Here is a 15,754-nt window from a genome sequence, read left to right on the forward strand (position 1 = left end):
CAGCCAACAGGCAGTCGGGCGTCCAACCACGGTGAAAAGGCCAATGCCATGTGCAGCGAACCGCATGCGAGAAGAAAAAAGGAACAGAGCCTCGGATGACGTCAGGCTATATAGCCTCTGATTGATCATCCGATGTGTCACAGTGGTGACTCTGTTGATACTATTACTCGAACTGCGCATGCGCGAAGGGAACATTCAGTGCTTTCAGCACCGCCCTCTGGCGGTCAGTAGGGATGAAATAGAACTTTACATTACCTGTTTGAAGAATGCCCTACCAACTTACAGCAATAATTGATTGCTGTCAAATGACTAAATTATTAGGCAGTAAATTCCTTTCTTCGATTCTCTGTTAATTACTGAAATTCAATATATTAAAAAGACCTGAGGCACTTTTGAAAACGTACACTGTAGATTTTAGGCAGGTTAAATAATTAATTTGCTGTTTAAACGAGGTAGTGGTAAGGCAAACACAATAATATGAAGATATAAAAGAAACATAGTGGAGTTTATTCAGTTTTAAAATCATGACGTACTCTGTTTGTTTGTGTTTTTTTTGCTTTGACAGAACCCGGCTGATGTCCAGTATGGGGGACCTTCTTTTTTACACCATCACTGACGGCAAAGACATGATCCCCCTGTCTCAGTTCACCTCTGTGAGTCGACAGCACCTTCAAACTTCCTTCATTTTACAGCGAGAACTGATCTGAACTTCCATGGCGTATGTGAACTTACACACGCACGCGCGCCGTCTCAGCCGTTTTATGCCCCTGCGAAACGCCTCGGACTCTTGTTTAATCAACCTTGGTAATCAAATAGCCCACAGCAAGAATCCACAGCATCTCCAGCATCTCCGCCTGACTCGCAGCATTTCGTTTAGATGGTGTTTATGGTCTGTCTTATGTAATTTGTCTAAATATACCTGCTGCGGACACTGCTGTGGACTCAGCAAATTACCGTCAGAGATCTGGCGCTCCTTTATCGCATTAAATTTATTTTTACCTTTTTATATGTGCTTTAATTACTGTAATTTATGACACTTTGCAGGTTGCTCTGCATAGATATGATCGTTAAATCCCAGAATAAAAAAAAAACAGACATTTTATCCAAGCCATTAAAACCTGATGCAAAAAAAAAAAAACATGAAAATGGATGTATCCATAGAGGGCCTTTTAAGGTCTTAATCTAATAAAAATAAATAATAAAAAATAATTTTCGGATTTAATCAGATATAGGCTGTGTGGTAATACTTTCCCATACGTAGGCTCTAACACACAACAAAAAATGTCTGTTATTGTTTTTCACAGTTCATTTTTAGGGGCAAAATGTTGTTTTTTATTCATATTTATGGACATGAAACTAATTAACGCTCAGAAAACAGACAAACACACTGAGGATTGTTGTTTTTCCTCTTTTTGTTATGACAGCTAACTGTATGTGACGTTTTAGACAGTCATCCATGAAAAGGTAGACATCTGGTGAACTTGGTGTCTATGGCAATTCAGACATTTTAAAACCAGGCATCTGTTCAGGGGACATGTGTCAACACAGGTGGCAGCTTGTTACCCCACAGATGACTGGATGTGTTTGTAGAGGTGACTCCAGGCAGGAGATGGATGGCAAACGTGCTGCTCAGTGTTGTAAGGTGGATATATAAAAACTATAAAGGGGAAAAAAATCCAACTTAATGAGCTGATAGTTTAGTTCAATTTAATATATTCTAAAAGGTACCAAAGCAAAACATCATATTTCATTTTCCTTATGTGTCTGTTTTAACCACACAACCTTCAAAGACTTCTTTTAGATGAAACGCTGTTGTTGCTTTTTGAGTTATAGCCTAACGCCTGGTTAAATTAATCTAAATCATTATTGTCTTTCAAGCATCCTGACGCTTCCTAATTCGTTTACTGAAGACAAGATAAATACATAATGACATTTTCATCTATTCACGTCTCATCTGTGTTGCTCTTCCAGTTGAGAATCCCAAACACGTCTCGCGCTTATAGTGAAATCCCACTCAGCTGAAAGACAAAACTTGAAAATAATCCCAGCTAAAACCCTGCATGCGGCTCCAAAGTTGACACTCCTGCCCTGAAGCCCGAAAAACTCACAAACGTTTAATAACCGCAATGGCGAGCTCGCAGCTATTTGTTAGGTTTGGTTGCTCTCTAAAGCACTTATCAAATGTGATGAGTTTAACTTAAAAAAAAACAAAAAAAACCCCAACAACACTTCAGTTTCTCTGGTCAGGAGGGTTGGCGCTCACAGGTGCCCAAAATAGACACACGTGCTTCATACAGCCGCAGCCAGTGTGGATGGCAGAATGAGACAGGCAGCAGTAATATGATATTTTTCCCCTTTTCAGTTCCTTGTAGACACACCTGAGGCTTTGACATCCTGTAACTATATATTTCATCAGCACCTGTTTCAGATTCCTGTAGCTGACAGCAGAATCTCCAGGGTTTGACCCCGTCCGCAGGCCCGCAGTCGTTTCAAACTCAAATCAGTTTGTTCAGACATAACTCATTTCTTCCCCATGCAGGCCTTGAGGAGAACGGGTTTGCTCACGTCTGACCCTCGGCTGCACGACTGCATCCGTCAGATGCGACAGTCCACGCGGGACTCCATTGGACCGGTCATGATGGACAAGAAGCTCTTCAGGCGGTGAGAGAGGCCGAGCTTTGTTTTACGGGGACAAAGTTGTCCAAACAGCAGCTCCCCCGGGGGGCACACCGTTTGCACGTGCATTTGTTTGAGTAGGGCTTCTGTGAATGCCACCGCAGCATAATGAATTCATAAAACAGATAAGCATATTCCTAAAAGCTTGTGAAAAGGTGAAGGTCTGCAAGCTGTCGGGTTAAGTTAAGTTGAGTTGAGAGACCTCCATGCTTTTCCGCATTACATAACGGAGGTGATTTGTGGTCAGCACTATTTGAGTCCGACAGACTGACAGACAGGCGTTTTATAGCTGACAGCTGCTATGAAACACATTCATGTGCGTGCGTGCATGCCAGCCGAAGCAGCGGAGGTTAGAGGCAGACAGAGGCGTCTCGGGCTCTGCTAATGAAAGGGCATCATTCTGGTTGAGCTCCAGACTCTGGCAATTACATTAGGAGGCTCAACAGATCACTAAAGATCCCCGCTGTCCTAATAGTACGATTTCCTGTCCAATGTGTAATTCACTCCGACTCGTCTTCTGTTCTGAAACTGCCCTCTTCTGTTTCTACCGTGTCTGCCTAATTTCTCAGATAGACGAGGTTACCTGTTCCTGTACGCCACTGAACAGCTCACCGTGACTCTGCTATTATTTTTAGGAAATGAGCCAAATGAAATATTCAAGCTTTCTCCTCTCTTCTCCTCCTCGTGTCTCAAAGCCCTCTGCTTGAGTTGCCTTGGATGAGCTGAGGCTCCCGACCAGATATTCCAGTTCAAACCAGCTGCGACAGGATACCGTTCCTTGAAAGCACGCGGCACTGCTGACCAATTATAGCAAGAGAAGTTCATGATAACCATTAGCACGTCCCGGTAAAGGCATGCAGCTTTACTAATTTAGCGAGGTGTTACTGTACCCGATGTTAGTCTGGAAGTGAGCAAACGAAGAAGATCTCATAAAAGAGCAGTGAGATCTGGAGTTTTAGTTATTTAAAATATCTCTGGCTTCTCAGGCCTCAGCGTCTGAACATTTAGTACCTTAGTGGCAGATCTTTATATTCTTTGTCAGAGCATACCATTACCATATCAGAGGTATCTTTGCCTAGTTAGAGGGTATTATTCACAGTCGTACAACTCGAACTGTAACTCACTAGTTGTATTTTTGTGTCTGCTAATCGTATTGTAGTTTTAACACTATATAACTGAGTTGATTTGGATCAGATCGTGCCCTTTGAGTTCAAATTTAAATGTCTTTAGCTTAAAGCTTGGTTGTATTTTCTTGCCTGGACAGCAACAGGAGGAAGTAAGAACCCACATTTGTCATTTGGACAACACTAAGCAGTTTTCAAAACATTACATTTCCATTCATTAATGATGTTTGATGTATATTTATTGGCTTAAATAACAATAAACTCCTTACTAGCTGTATCAGGGGACGTCTAATTCTCCTCGTTTTTTTTTCCCCTGCAGATGCGTGGGCAACAACATCATGCTGCTGACTAAGGCTTTCAGAAAAAAGTTCATCATCCCCGACTTTGAGAAGTTTACCCAGCAGATCAATAAGATGTACGAGAGCGCACATCAACAAGAGGGAGGATGTGTAAGTAGGAGACGTGCGGTTTTAAATGTCTGCGTGCTCCTCGCAGCTCATTTATGTTGTTTCTGTCTTTAATTCAGGTTGCTGATTACATTCCCCAGCTGGCAAAGTTCAGCCCCGAGCTCTGGGGTGTGTCTCTGTGCACAATCGATGGACAGAGGTGAGCGACGGTCCACCTCTGACATCTGCTGCGCCCCTTCAGCGGCCTTACTAAGACTCTTGCTTTCGCCACAGACACTCGGTGGGTGACACCAAGGTTCCCTTCTGCTTGCAGTCGTGTGTGAAGCCCCTGGAGTACGCCATCGCCGTGCACGAGCTTGGCGGTGAACATGTCCACAGCTTTGTGGGCAAAGAGCCGAGCGGATTAAAGTTCAACAAACTGTCGCTAAACGAGGAAGGTGAGTGATTTACGTAATCAACACCGGCTATCCGACCTACACATAATACAAGCTTCAGCTGTAAGGCCGTGTATTTACATGATTAGAGTAAATAAATCCCTGTTTAACAGCGGTGTCCGAACACTTCGCAGCTGCTAATTCAGGGGTTTGTCGGTCTGTCTGCTGAGCGCGGTCCTGACATGTGTTTGCACGTGTCCCTGATTGTGAAGTAGCTGCTCTGCTGTCAGGTGTTTTCAGAGAGGTCCTACTTGCTCACTCGCTGCACTCCTCCCCACGGATTATTATGAATTATAGAGTCGGTTTGTCTCTGCCTGTCAAAACAATACTGACAAAAAAAAAAAGAAAAAAAAAGAACGTCACCATCGACGCATAAAGAACCGGAGCGATTCTGACCGCAAATGTCAGTTGCCAGGATTGTCAGTGGATGGGCTGGACAGACCATTAATTTGTCTTTAATCTTCTCTAATCTCTCTTCTCAAGCCTGTGTGCAAACCTGATCTACCCTTAAATGTTTAAAACCTCTTTTCATTCTGTGGACAGAGCCAAAGTTTTCATAAAAAAACAAAAGTTTTGCCAGTGGACTTTTAGCTTGTCCATTTATCACCTCACCTCTTTAGCCCTATGCCATTGTTTGGTTTATTTGCTAATGGGATGCAGAAGTCCCCCACAACAGGAAGTAAACCTCTACTCTCAGCAGTGGCTCGAGGCAAAGCAGTGACTTTTATTTATTTATGTTTTCGTGCAGATAAACCACACAACCCGATGGTGAACGCCGGAGCGATCGTCATCAGTTCTTTGATTAAGGTAAAAAAAAAAAAAAAAGATAAAAGCCAGTCTGCAAAGACTTTATTGCCCTAATTTTTATGAAATGCAGATGTTTACATTCTACAATACATGCGTTAAACTCATCTGAAACATTCAGCCATCGTTCATAGGTCAAGAGCAGCTGGTCAGGTTTAAAGATGGGTCCAGACTCAAGTCCAGACTCAAAGCTGTCGGCAACTTTGACTTGCTTTGTTTTGTGAAACATTACGTTGCCACCATTTTCAGTTTTCGTGTGAGTTATGTAACAAATCTCTGAGTGGGACACCCAGTGCAGACACACATAAGATAGTGTCGTTCTTGTTTTTAGCCTGTAGGTCTTAAACACTCTGAATCTAAGCTGAGCAAAGAGCTTTTCCTAGGATGGAGACTTTTTTTTTTTTTTTTGTTTTCTAAGCTACAGAGTAACTGGAAGGACAGCTCCGTTTTTGAGTATGAAGCCACGACACATCTACAGCCTGACCTTCGGGGTTACAGCGCCTCTGTGGCAGCTGGACTATGGTCACGTGACGTGGTGTCAACATGCGATGTTGTGCGTGAGCTGAATATGGCGTTGTTTCCTCCACAGAGGTCTGCTGAAGCGTCACAGCTGACTGTAGAGAAGGTCCTCTTATCGAATGGGGGACGGGTTTACCGAAGGGGTGTGCGGGCTTTTGGCCAATTGCAGCCAGCGGACCAGAGGGTGTGTTTGTCGTCCTGATCCTGCGTCTGCGTAGATGGGGAGACGGTGTTTGGACAGGCAGTTTATATCTTGTATTTAACATTTACGAGGTCAAACACGTGGAAGATAAATAAACAGGAGCTGAAGGACAGAGTTTTTGCTCGTTCTCTTTCATTCCCTGTAGTATTCCTACCCTGAGGGAAATTGCTGCCTATAAAAATCTGAACGTCTCGTTCAAAAAAAATAAATACCAGAGTGCACCGAGGTGAAAAACTACCTGGAAATTCATAAAAACCCAACAAGTTCAGTCCTACAGGTCCTCCCCTCAGCTCGCAGTAATAGCTGATATCATCCTTGAGGTGGAGTCATTAAATATGAATGTGAGCGCCGTTCCGTCTTAGTGACTGCATGACCCGGTAAGGATCCTTTACCGGTCTGTGTTCTCCAAGCGCAGCCGCGAGCAGCTCCTGGGCCACACCGAGCACATCTCCGCACAGAGTGATAACACGGACACGTCACACCGCGACACCCCCACCCCGAGTCCGCACCCAAAGTACTCAAACACTGCCATCTGTAGGGACACGTGCACCCTTCACATCCAACAGGTCTGATATTGGAAAAATGACTTATTTTTTTGTTTTTTTTCTCCCGTTCTCTTTTGACAGCCTCATTCAAACAAGGCAGAAAGATTTGACTTTGTAAGTAAAGGCTTGAAACTTTACTTCTTTTTGATTTGGCTTCCCTACTGAACTGTCTTTAACTCTACTGTTCCAGATAATGGAGTTCTTGAAAAGTACAGCCGGCGCAGAGTACGTGGGGTTCAGCAATGCAACGTAAGAACTGTGCCTTACTCAACGCAGATCCGCTGTGCTCTCGATTCTTTTCCTTTTTTAATAAAACACTGTTTCTCATATCTGTTGCTTTACTGCAGTTTCCAGTCAGAGAGGGAGACCGGTGATAGAAATTTTGCAATTGGTTATTACCTCAAAGAGAAAAAGGTTTGAGTTCTTTGTCTTTTGAATGAAAATCCTCAGGTTTTCTATTTGACCTTCGTACACCGAGCTGTGTGCTGACTCTGATCGTAATTCTTTCAGTGCTTCCCCGACAACGCAGACATGATCGCAGCCCTCGACTTTTACTTTCAGGTAACCATTGTGCTTGTCGGTCACTTGGTCACTTATCATCCAGACAGAAATGCCTCCGCAAATATCATGGAAACGATATTTACGACGAAACATTGCATGTGTCGTATCCAGATAAGAAGTCCAAGACTGCGTTCACTTTTTGTCTAGAAATGTACATAAAATTTGTCCAACAACTTTAGATTTAATTCCTTAAATGTACTTTGAATTTATCACCTTTTTAAACTGTCAGATGACAAGCATGTAAAAAAAAACTCATGTTACTGTGAACATGTTAAAGTTAATGGTAGCAATAAGTAACATAAAACCTGTTTAACACCAGATTTGGACGTTTTTGTAGGATCTCTGTGGACTCTGCAGTGTCAGCGCGTTTTAACTCATTTCTCATCATGGTTTCCAGTCATTGCTCTCTATAAAATATTTTACAATCATACTGAGCACCTGTTTCCCCGTCCAAAAAAGATTAAATAAAATCTCTGTAGTCTTGTGAGTACGAACAGACACAATCAGCGACAAGCTGGTTAAAAAGCAGTGGAGCATTTATCAGTGAAGGACCTAGACGGCAAAATATTTTTTTAGGGTTTGTAGAAAATATTAGGGTTTGGTAAGTAGCCCCTTGAGTTCTATAAAAAAATCAGTTTAGAGTTAGAAATAAATACAGCATTTATTTGAACATCTGTTTCTGCAGCATTCGTGTCTCTCAGCAGCCATTTATCTGGTTTGTTTCAGACTTAGGGGGGATTTTGAAATGAGCAGTTTAAGCATTTTGGCATAAAGTTGGTGTTACACTTTCATACCAACCAGCTCGCTTCGTGTGAGGCATTCAGGGAACACCAGAAAAAAAAAACTGAGTTTTTTTAGTTTAAATAGTCGTTATCGCTTTTTACTAAACAGCCACAATAAAACATCTTGTTTCATGCAAATTAAATTAAAAGAAAATTAGAGGTGATCTAGTGTTTTACGCTTTCACTCAACAACATAAAGCAGGAAGGGAAACAAAAGGCTCAAATGAAGCTGCTGTGGAGGAAGACTACTTCAGCGGCTTGTAAGTGAAAGTTGTAAAAGCCTCCGTATGTCTCCGTGCTCCAGCTGTGCTCCATCGAGGTGACCTGTGAGTCAGGAAGTGTCATGGCTGCCACGCTGGCCAACGGAGGCATCTGTCCAATCACAGGCGACCGCGTGCTGAGTGCCGAAGCCGTTCGCAACACGCTGAGTCTCATGCACTCCTGTGGGATGTACGACTTTTCAGGGCAGTTTGCCTTCCACGTGAGTGCCTTTATTTGACCGTAGCTCTGTTTTTAAGATTATTGTTGGCTCTAGAGAACACATAAGTCAGGAGATCCTCTTTCCAGGCTTCCTATTTTACTTTTTTTTAATTTTTATTTTTAGGTGGGCCTGCCAGCAAAATCTGGAGTTTCAGGCGCTGTGCTGCTGGTGGTTCCAAATGTCATGGGCATGATGTGTTGGTCGCCTCCGTTGGATCGGCTTGGAAACAGTGTTCGTGGCATTCACTTCTGTCAGGTACGGTGTTTATTTACTCCTCAATGTGGCGTAAAACATCAGACATCCTGTCATTATAACAACTATAATTATAACTATTAATCATTCGCTCCAAAAGGACCTCGTGTCTTACTTCAACTTCCACAACTATGACAACTTGAGGCACTTCACCAAGAAACACGACCCCAGGAGGCGGTCAGACAGCGATCCGGTCAGTTTACTTCCTGTCTGCTCTTGTAAGACACAGACTTACTGCATGTGGCCATCTAAAATCTTATTTCATCTGACCCATCAGAACAAGTCAGTCGTGAACCTGATGTTTGCAGCGTACAGTGGAGACGTCTCTGTCCTGAGGAGGTAGGGAGAAACAAACAAACACTACCTTACATTTTCCACCAGGAAAGCCAGGCAGCTGCTAGGATAGACCTATATTATAGATTTGAGATTTTTACAGACAGTGGTTAGATAAACAAAAGAAAGAAGTTCTTATTAAATTCAGTGTTTACCAGCATTAGTAAGGATCACTCTGTCATGATGCTTTTGTGTTTAATAAGTACATATGTATTAGAAGTCCATCCATCCATTCATTTTCTTCACTCGCTTCTCCTTTCTGGGTCATGGAGATGGTGCCTATCTCCAGCAGTCACTGTTGGAGAGGCAGGGGACACCCTGGACAGGTCTCCAGTCCATCACAGGGACACATAGAGACAAACGAGACAACCATTCAGTCTCACTCACACCTAGGGACAATTTAAGAGTGACCAATGAACCTAACGTGCATGTTTTTGTTCTGTGGGAGGAAACCGGAGTTGTATTAGATGTCAAGTAGTCAAAAAGGAGTTTAAATAGTAGTTATCACACTTCACTAAACAGGTATAATAAAACATCTTGTATCATGTAAAACAGTACAAATAAACAGAACCAAGTTGGCTCCTTCTACATGTTTTTAGGCTGTATACTCTCTCCTTTCTTGAACAGACAGTAATCAGGTCGTATACGTCTGTTCTTTTAACTCTCTTCACTACAGCCAGTCCATATTCATGGTTCCGCTAAAATAGTTAGTATGCAGCTTTTTGTGAACAGTATGCTTCTGTTACAGCTCAGCTCCTCATGTAACAGGCTGCAACGGCCTCTCTCAGTCTCTTCAGGCACAGTAAATGTCTGCACGCGTTCCTCCTCTGTCCGCAGGTTTGCCCTTTCGGCCGTGGACATGAACCAGAGGGACTACGACTCCCGCACCGCGCTGCACATCGCCGCTGCAGAAGGTGACACTTCTCATCATTAGTTCGCTCATTCCTCACTAGTGTTCGACTTTGGCATTTAGAAAAGAGTCGATGAAATCCGGCATTTACATTAAAATGTTATGGATTTCTGCTCCTTGCGCTTTGAGATTTGTAATTTTTTTTCTTTTTCTTTTTTCTTTGTAGGCCACGAGGAAGTTGTAATGTTCCTGACTGAAATTTGTAAAGTGAATCCTTACGTTAAAGACAGGTAAGAATTCCGATATAAACTTGCCGTCCTGCCTCGAGCAGCCAATCCATCTCCACCTCCACTCTCTGTTATCCGTCAGATGGGGCAACACTCCTCTGGATGACGCCATGCAGTTTGGCCATGACGCTGTAGTTTCCGTCCTGCAGAAATACCAGAGTGAGTACAGTGCCGGCTACTCAGCCAGCAGCACCGACGAGCAGAAGGCCGCACTGGACACGATGAAGGGCTCTCTTTAAACCTCACAAGGATCAGGAGGGTTTGTTACTCAGATCTTTTACTGCACACCTGAAAGGACTGAAAAGACACATGAGAACCAATGAATGAAGTCGTTTTTTTAAGGGATGTTATGAAAATTTCCCCCTTTTTCTGTGTCTAAGAGCAGAAATTTAGTTGTCCGAAGTCCCTCATAATTAGAAAATTTGGCTCTGAAACAAACAACCCTGTCATTTAGCTCTTACCTACCTCATGGTTTATGTCCCAGCTGAGAAACCTAATGCCTGAAACCTTTCATTTCTTTACTTGCATTGAATGTTAACAAGATAAAGTCACGACTAAAATTCAGACCCCAAACTGCAGACAAATGCAAGCGTTTGAGAATAAACCGAGCTGATGTGTTGAAGACACTGTTTTTGATTTGTCAGGCTGAAGTGCTGCAGTTTCTCTTCAAGGGTTGTTAGGGACAATTTGTCTTTATTCAATATGGCTGCACGATGGAACTGCGTCACAGGACGGGAGGTCTCCGGTTCAAACGTGGCACAGAGGCGAGGAGGGGGAAAGGGTCTTATTAGGTCCCAGTTGGGAGGAAAAAGTTTAAAAGACAGTTTGTACAAGAGGACTTTATGTCTGTAATGTTTATTTTGACCAAAGCCTGTCTCAAACTATGTGTCAAATTGCAAAAAGGGACATAACACTATATATTTTTTTTAAATGCTAAATGCAGATTTGGGAACACCAAAGACTCAGTCAATAAATATAGCAAAGGAATACAACAATATAATATGTTGTTATTGTATATTATGATGACTATTACCTGATTTGCCTTGCGTGGAAATATAAATGCTGCTTCGGTTTAAAGCTTTTGATAGATAAATGCTATTAGGATGTAAATATCTAATAATATATATTTATTTCTGAAATAATATACGGTTTACTTTATTAATATGTGTAATCTGTGAGGGTTAACGTTCGCTGCGAACTGTACAGTTTCCAGTTATGTAGTTAATTGTTCTGCCTTAAAATGAGAGGATTTCAGTGTAAGTTTAGATGTTTTGTTGGAATATTCTGCTGTAAACATGCACTTTAGGATACTTGTGTTTGTCACATGAATGGTAGGGTTTTGGGTTTTCAGATTCGTCTGCGCTCGTTCATTTCTGATGACGCTCACCCTCACTTAGTTTTGTTCTTATTGTGATGCAACCAAAGTAAAAATCTGAGCCGATACCAAAGTAAAACCACATTTTATCCAATAAACAGTGCAGATTGTTTTTAATCCCACCCAAAATATGGAGTGCAGTATAAAAAAAATGAACTCTTTAAATATCAAATCTACCAAAAAAAACATTAAATTTTACTGAAAAGTCCTTTTAAGTGGTGGGAACAAGTTAAAGGTTTTTTTTTAATTCCCAGCTCAATTACTTTTTGTTTTTTTGTGAAACAAATATAAAGAAAAAAAATATTGCAACCAGTAAACCTCAGACTGACATCAGCTTTTATCTTATAACAGCAGATATTAAGACATTATCTCAATGTTTAAGCTTTTTACCAGCGTGGTTTAAAAACCTGCAAGAAATGAATATTTAAGCTAAAGTTTGTCAACCAAAATTTACAATAGTACTGAAATTGTAACTGCATTTTCTGAAATTTGCACAGATTCTTTATCTGCACAGCTTCTGTACAAAGCTTTGTTCGCTGTAAATAACATAATTCTGCTGAAAGAAATGTTGAAACAGTTTCATTGAATGGATTTTATTAAACAACATACATGATGACGATGAGTCTGAAAGATGCTTTTGGTTGTTTTGAGGTTTATGTTAGTGAGAAATGACACGGCAGTCAGTGTAAAACAACTTGGCCTTAAATGTTCCTCTTGGGTCCAACCACACATCCTGTTAGTCTATGAGGCAAAAACATGCAGCTCGCACAACAAAACATCTTTGTTACAAAACGGCTTGAGGCTTGATCTCACACACACGATGAACTTGTAATAGTAGACGTGATGATTAACCGGAGCACAGACGTTAATCATCAGCTTTCACTGAAGTTTTAAATGGTTTCCAATAAAGATATTGCTTTTTTTCCCCCTCCTGAACAATAATTTGATCAGGATCTTGATAAGGGCTGCAAACCAAGGTCCTATTACCACCATCTCCTGTGGATCCTGCTTCACTTCAGGCCCTCTGGTTCCTCCAGGCCTGAGTGTGTGAGCAGCTCCCCGTCCCAAAGTCCGAACGCAGGGCAGAGAGGGGAACCGAACCGAGCTTTGAGAGCATGGATGATCCGGGGCTTCTCGACGTCCACCAGTGCCAGGAGGCCCGCGTCATAGTCAAGCAGGATCCCCACCCGGTCCGGCTTCCCCACCAGGCTCACTGGAACCACCTTACTGTTGGTCATGGCGAACCACTTCCTCTGGGCGTAGCCAAACACCCAGGACGAGCTGTTGGTGCCGACGCACTCGTCTCGGGACATCAGCGCCTCTGCGACCCCCACGCGAAACTCCTCCGACTTCTTGACCGTGACCTCCCAGTAGTGTCGGCCACCGTCGATCCTCGTGTCAGCGAACACGACGGCCCATTCCTTGAAGCGCTCGGGGTTGTCTTGGACCTGGGTCGGGTCGAGGCCCAGCATGCGGTAGATGATGCCGGTGTCTTTCTTGAAGAGGTCCAGGCTGCTGTGAGCGGTGCGCTCGTCGAGTCTGAACTGAAACTCTACAGAGAAAAACACAAGAAGAAATTTCATTTAATATCTAATTACAAATATTTGGAAATATATGGAAACCCATACCATGAAGCTCTCTACACTCTGTTCTAGAGCTGATCTGAAGGCCTCATGAAGTTTGGAGGTCTGCAGAAACTGACTCTGCAGAACGTTGGTGACCTCTGTGCTCCATGAGCCTCAGCATCCACTGAGCCCACTCTGTGATTTTACATGTCCTACCACTTCATGGCCGAGTTATTGTTGTTCCCGATCACTTCCACTTTGTTATAATCCCAATGACAGCTGACTATATTAGAGAGGAAATTTCAGGACTGGACTTATTTTACAGGCAGCATCCTGTCACTGAGCTCCTGAGAGAGACCCATTCTTTCACAAATGGTTGTAGAAGCAGTCTGCATGCCGAGGTGTTTGATTTTATACACCTGTGGTCGTGGAAGGGATTGGAATACCTACATTCAGTGATCTGGATGGATGAGTGAAGACTTTTGGCAACATAGTGTATTTTTCTTTCACAACTGATTGCTACACTTCACTGAAGGAAAAGAGCTGTCCTTTTGTTAGCTCCTCTATGTAAGCATACCTGTTCCAGCATGTCAAAATATGCTGTGTGGGAAATCACATTCAGATCCACACATGTAAGGTAAGAAATGTGGGCATTACAAGTTATTTTATTATTGTGCAGCTCTACTATGAAGTCGTTTACGTTATACTTTGTTAAAGTTACTTGTGGCCCTTTTTCCACGAGCTCAAGTCAGGTGAACCTCCTCAGCAGAGGTTCCAAGCGAGCCGAGTCGAGCTGAAGGTTAGACGTCAGCAGACTGCAGGCCACTGATTGGCCAGAGAGCCGCGTCAATCATGACAGCGTCCGCTTCACAAGAAACCTGCTGTTTTTAAAACCTCCCAACCACAGTATTTGTTCTTAGTTTCCTTTTAAAAAAAAAAAAAGATATATATCCTATAAAGTGTCAACATGTACACCCACACTGTGTTACTAGGAGGAGGTGCAGACATTTCCGTGCTTTTTATCTGACGACAGAATTCAGACGGAGGTCGACCAGATGGACTCCATTTACCAGCTCTGACCAGAGGAAGGAAGGTGAATATAAAAACTGTGACATGGTGAGGGTTTCGTAACTTTATTTCACTTATTTGACTCTGTATTTTTGTGTTTTCATGTTGTAAAGCACTTTGTATGGCCTTGTTGCTGAAAAGTGCTATATTAATAAATTTGACTTGACTCCATTTCACTTATTTACCTCTTGGCGGTCAGTTCGGGACGAACGACTACAGTCTGATCTTAAAACAGCTCAACACTCAGACGGGGGTAAAAAGTTTTATAAACTCAAACAACAAACTATCCTGTTTAGACACCAACAAAAACCTTGATGAAGTTGTCACTACAACAAAGACGAACAACAAAACTAAATCCTCACCTTTTAAGGGTGGATGTCTATTAATTTTGTCACTGCAGATTATGCAGGAAAGTACTTAGGAAACAATCTAATAATTGCAAATCAAGTAAGAAGTGCATTACAATCATCTAAAGAAATGAGAAGAAATAAAAGGTGAATATTCATTTCCAGTTCATCTTTGTACAGCAGCCATCTATTTTAACACCTAGAGTTTTACACTATTCAGGATTTATTTGTTTGTTATGTGTCACGGTTACAAGTTTTTATTCTCTAACTTTTAGTCCGTAAGAAGGACAGACTGCAAATGTAAAAACCCACTAATAATAACAACAAACCCCAGCTGTCGGGCTCTCCAGTGTTGCACCACGGACTGACCTTTAAGGAGCACAAATACAAGCTAACATGTTTTAGCTAACAGGAAACATTCAACTCACGGTTCTCGGTCGCCGTGGAAACGAAGCGCGGCCCGGCCGGCAGGCTGACCGCCCGCCTGTGTCTGCCGGGCAGGGAGGACAGAGTCCGTCCCGCCAGGCGACAGAGACGAGGAATACTGACGGGCATCGCCATGTTGTCTCAGAGAAGCTGCGGCTCACATGTTGTCGCTGCTTCGGCCGGCGAACAGAAGCGGCTCGGCGCTCCGCCGCCCCCCGCAGGCCGGGAGGGGAACTGCACCCCTCTGCGCCCCCCGCGCTCAGCGAGCACCATGGACAGCAGCCACATGGACAGCAGCCACACCGACACGTCCAACACTCTCAGCTGAAAAAGGCCACAGGTACACCAGTCTCAAAATATAATAAAAGATGATGGATTGGGGCTGCAGTAGCTAGGTGGTCAGTGCCGAGGTCCTGTAATCCTGAAGCTGCAGGTTCAGGTCCAGGTTGCATCAGGAAAGGCGCTGAGGCGACCCCTTCAGAAGGGACCAGCTGAAAGAAAAACAACAACAATAATATAATATGATGGAATAAATGCATGCAATCTAAAATTTACACCATGCACAGAATCAAATGTGAATGATTTGTTAGAACATTTAAAATTCCATAAACTGATGCAGGAATGCTGAGTGGTGACTAATTTTTAACTAAGAATCATTTTAAATAGAATAAAAATATTTTCCTATAAAAAGTAAATAAATGGTATTGAGGCTGAAT

The 15,754-nt window shown here is 42.7% G+C and overlaps 2 protein-coding genes across 2 annotated transcripts in view; one reads left to right on the plus strand and one right to left on the minus strand.

Annotated features, from left to right (window-relative positions):
- LOC108232125 (glutaminase kidney isoform, mitochondrial) overlaps window positions 1–12,248 on the plus strand; it is a 28,320-nt gene extending 16,072 nt beyond the window's left edge. Inside the window, exons 2-18 of the mRNA XM_017409725.3 lie at window positions 566–653; window positions 2,540–2,661; window positions 4,120–4,249; window positions 4,327–4,406; window positions 4,481–4,644; window positions 5,390–5,448; window positions 6,793–6,825; window positions 6,902–6,960; window positions 7,059–7,125; window positions 7,222–7,272; window positions 8,359–8,535; window positions 8,659–8,790; window positions 8,888–8,980; window positions 9,065–9,126; window positions 9,958–10,034; window positions 10,197–10,260; window positions 10,340–12,248. Of these exons, the coding sequence (XP_017265214.1) occupies window positions 566–653; window positions 2,540–2,661; window positions 4,120–4,249; window positions 4,327–4,406; window positions 4,481–4,644; window positions 5,390–5,448; window positions 6,793–6,825; window positions 6,902–6,960; window positions 7,059–7,125; window positions 7,222–7,272; window positions 8,359–8,535; window positions 8,659–8,790; window positions 8,888–8,980; window positions 9,065–9,126; window positions 9,958–10,034; window positions 10,197–10,260; window positions 10,340–10,496 (1,615 nt within the window). The 3' untranslated portion in view covers window positions 10,497–12,248. The remainder of the gene's footprint in view (window positions 1–565; window positions 654–2,539; window positions 2,662–4,119; window positions 4,250–4,326; window positions 4,407–4,480; window positions 4,645–5,389; window positions 5,449–6,792; window positions 6,826–6,901; window positions 6,961–7,058; window positions 7,126–7,221; window positions 7,273–8,358; window positions 8,536–8,658; window positions 8,791–8,887; window positions 8,981–9,064; window positions 9,127–9,957; window positions 10,035–10,196; window positions 10,261–10,339) is intronic.
- On the minus strand, window positions 12,210–15,237 carry spryd4 (SPRY domain containing 4). Its single transcript, XM_017409726.3, has 2 exons — window positions 15,041–15,237; window positions 12,210–13,184 (listed from the first exon to the last, which is right to left on the minus strand). Exons 1-2 carry the CDS (start codon window positions 15,171–15,173, stop codon window positions 12,643–12,645), a joined length of 675 nt encoding a protein of 224 aa, XP_017265215.1. The 5' UTR covers window positions 15,174–15,237; the 3' UTR covers window positions 12,210–12,642.
- Window positions 15,238–15,754: the final 517 nt, after the last annotated feature.

This window comes from Kryptolebias marmoratus, linkage group LG8, assembly GCF_001649575.2.
Source record: "Kryptolebias marmoratus isolate JLee-2015 linkage group LG8, ASM164957v2, whole genome shotgun sequence".
NCBI lineage: Eukaryota > Metazoa > Chordata > Actinopteri > Cyprinodontiformes > Rivulidae > Kryptolebias > Kryptolebias marmoratus.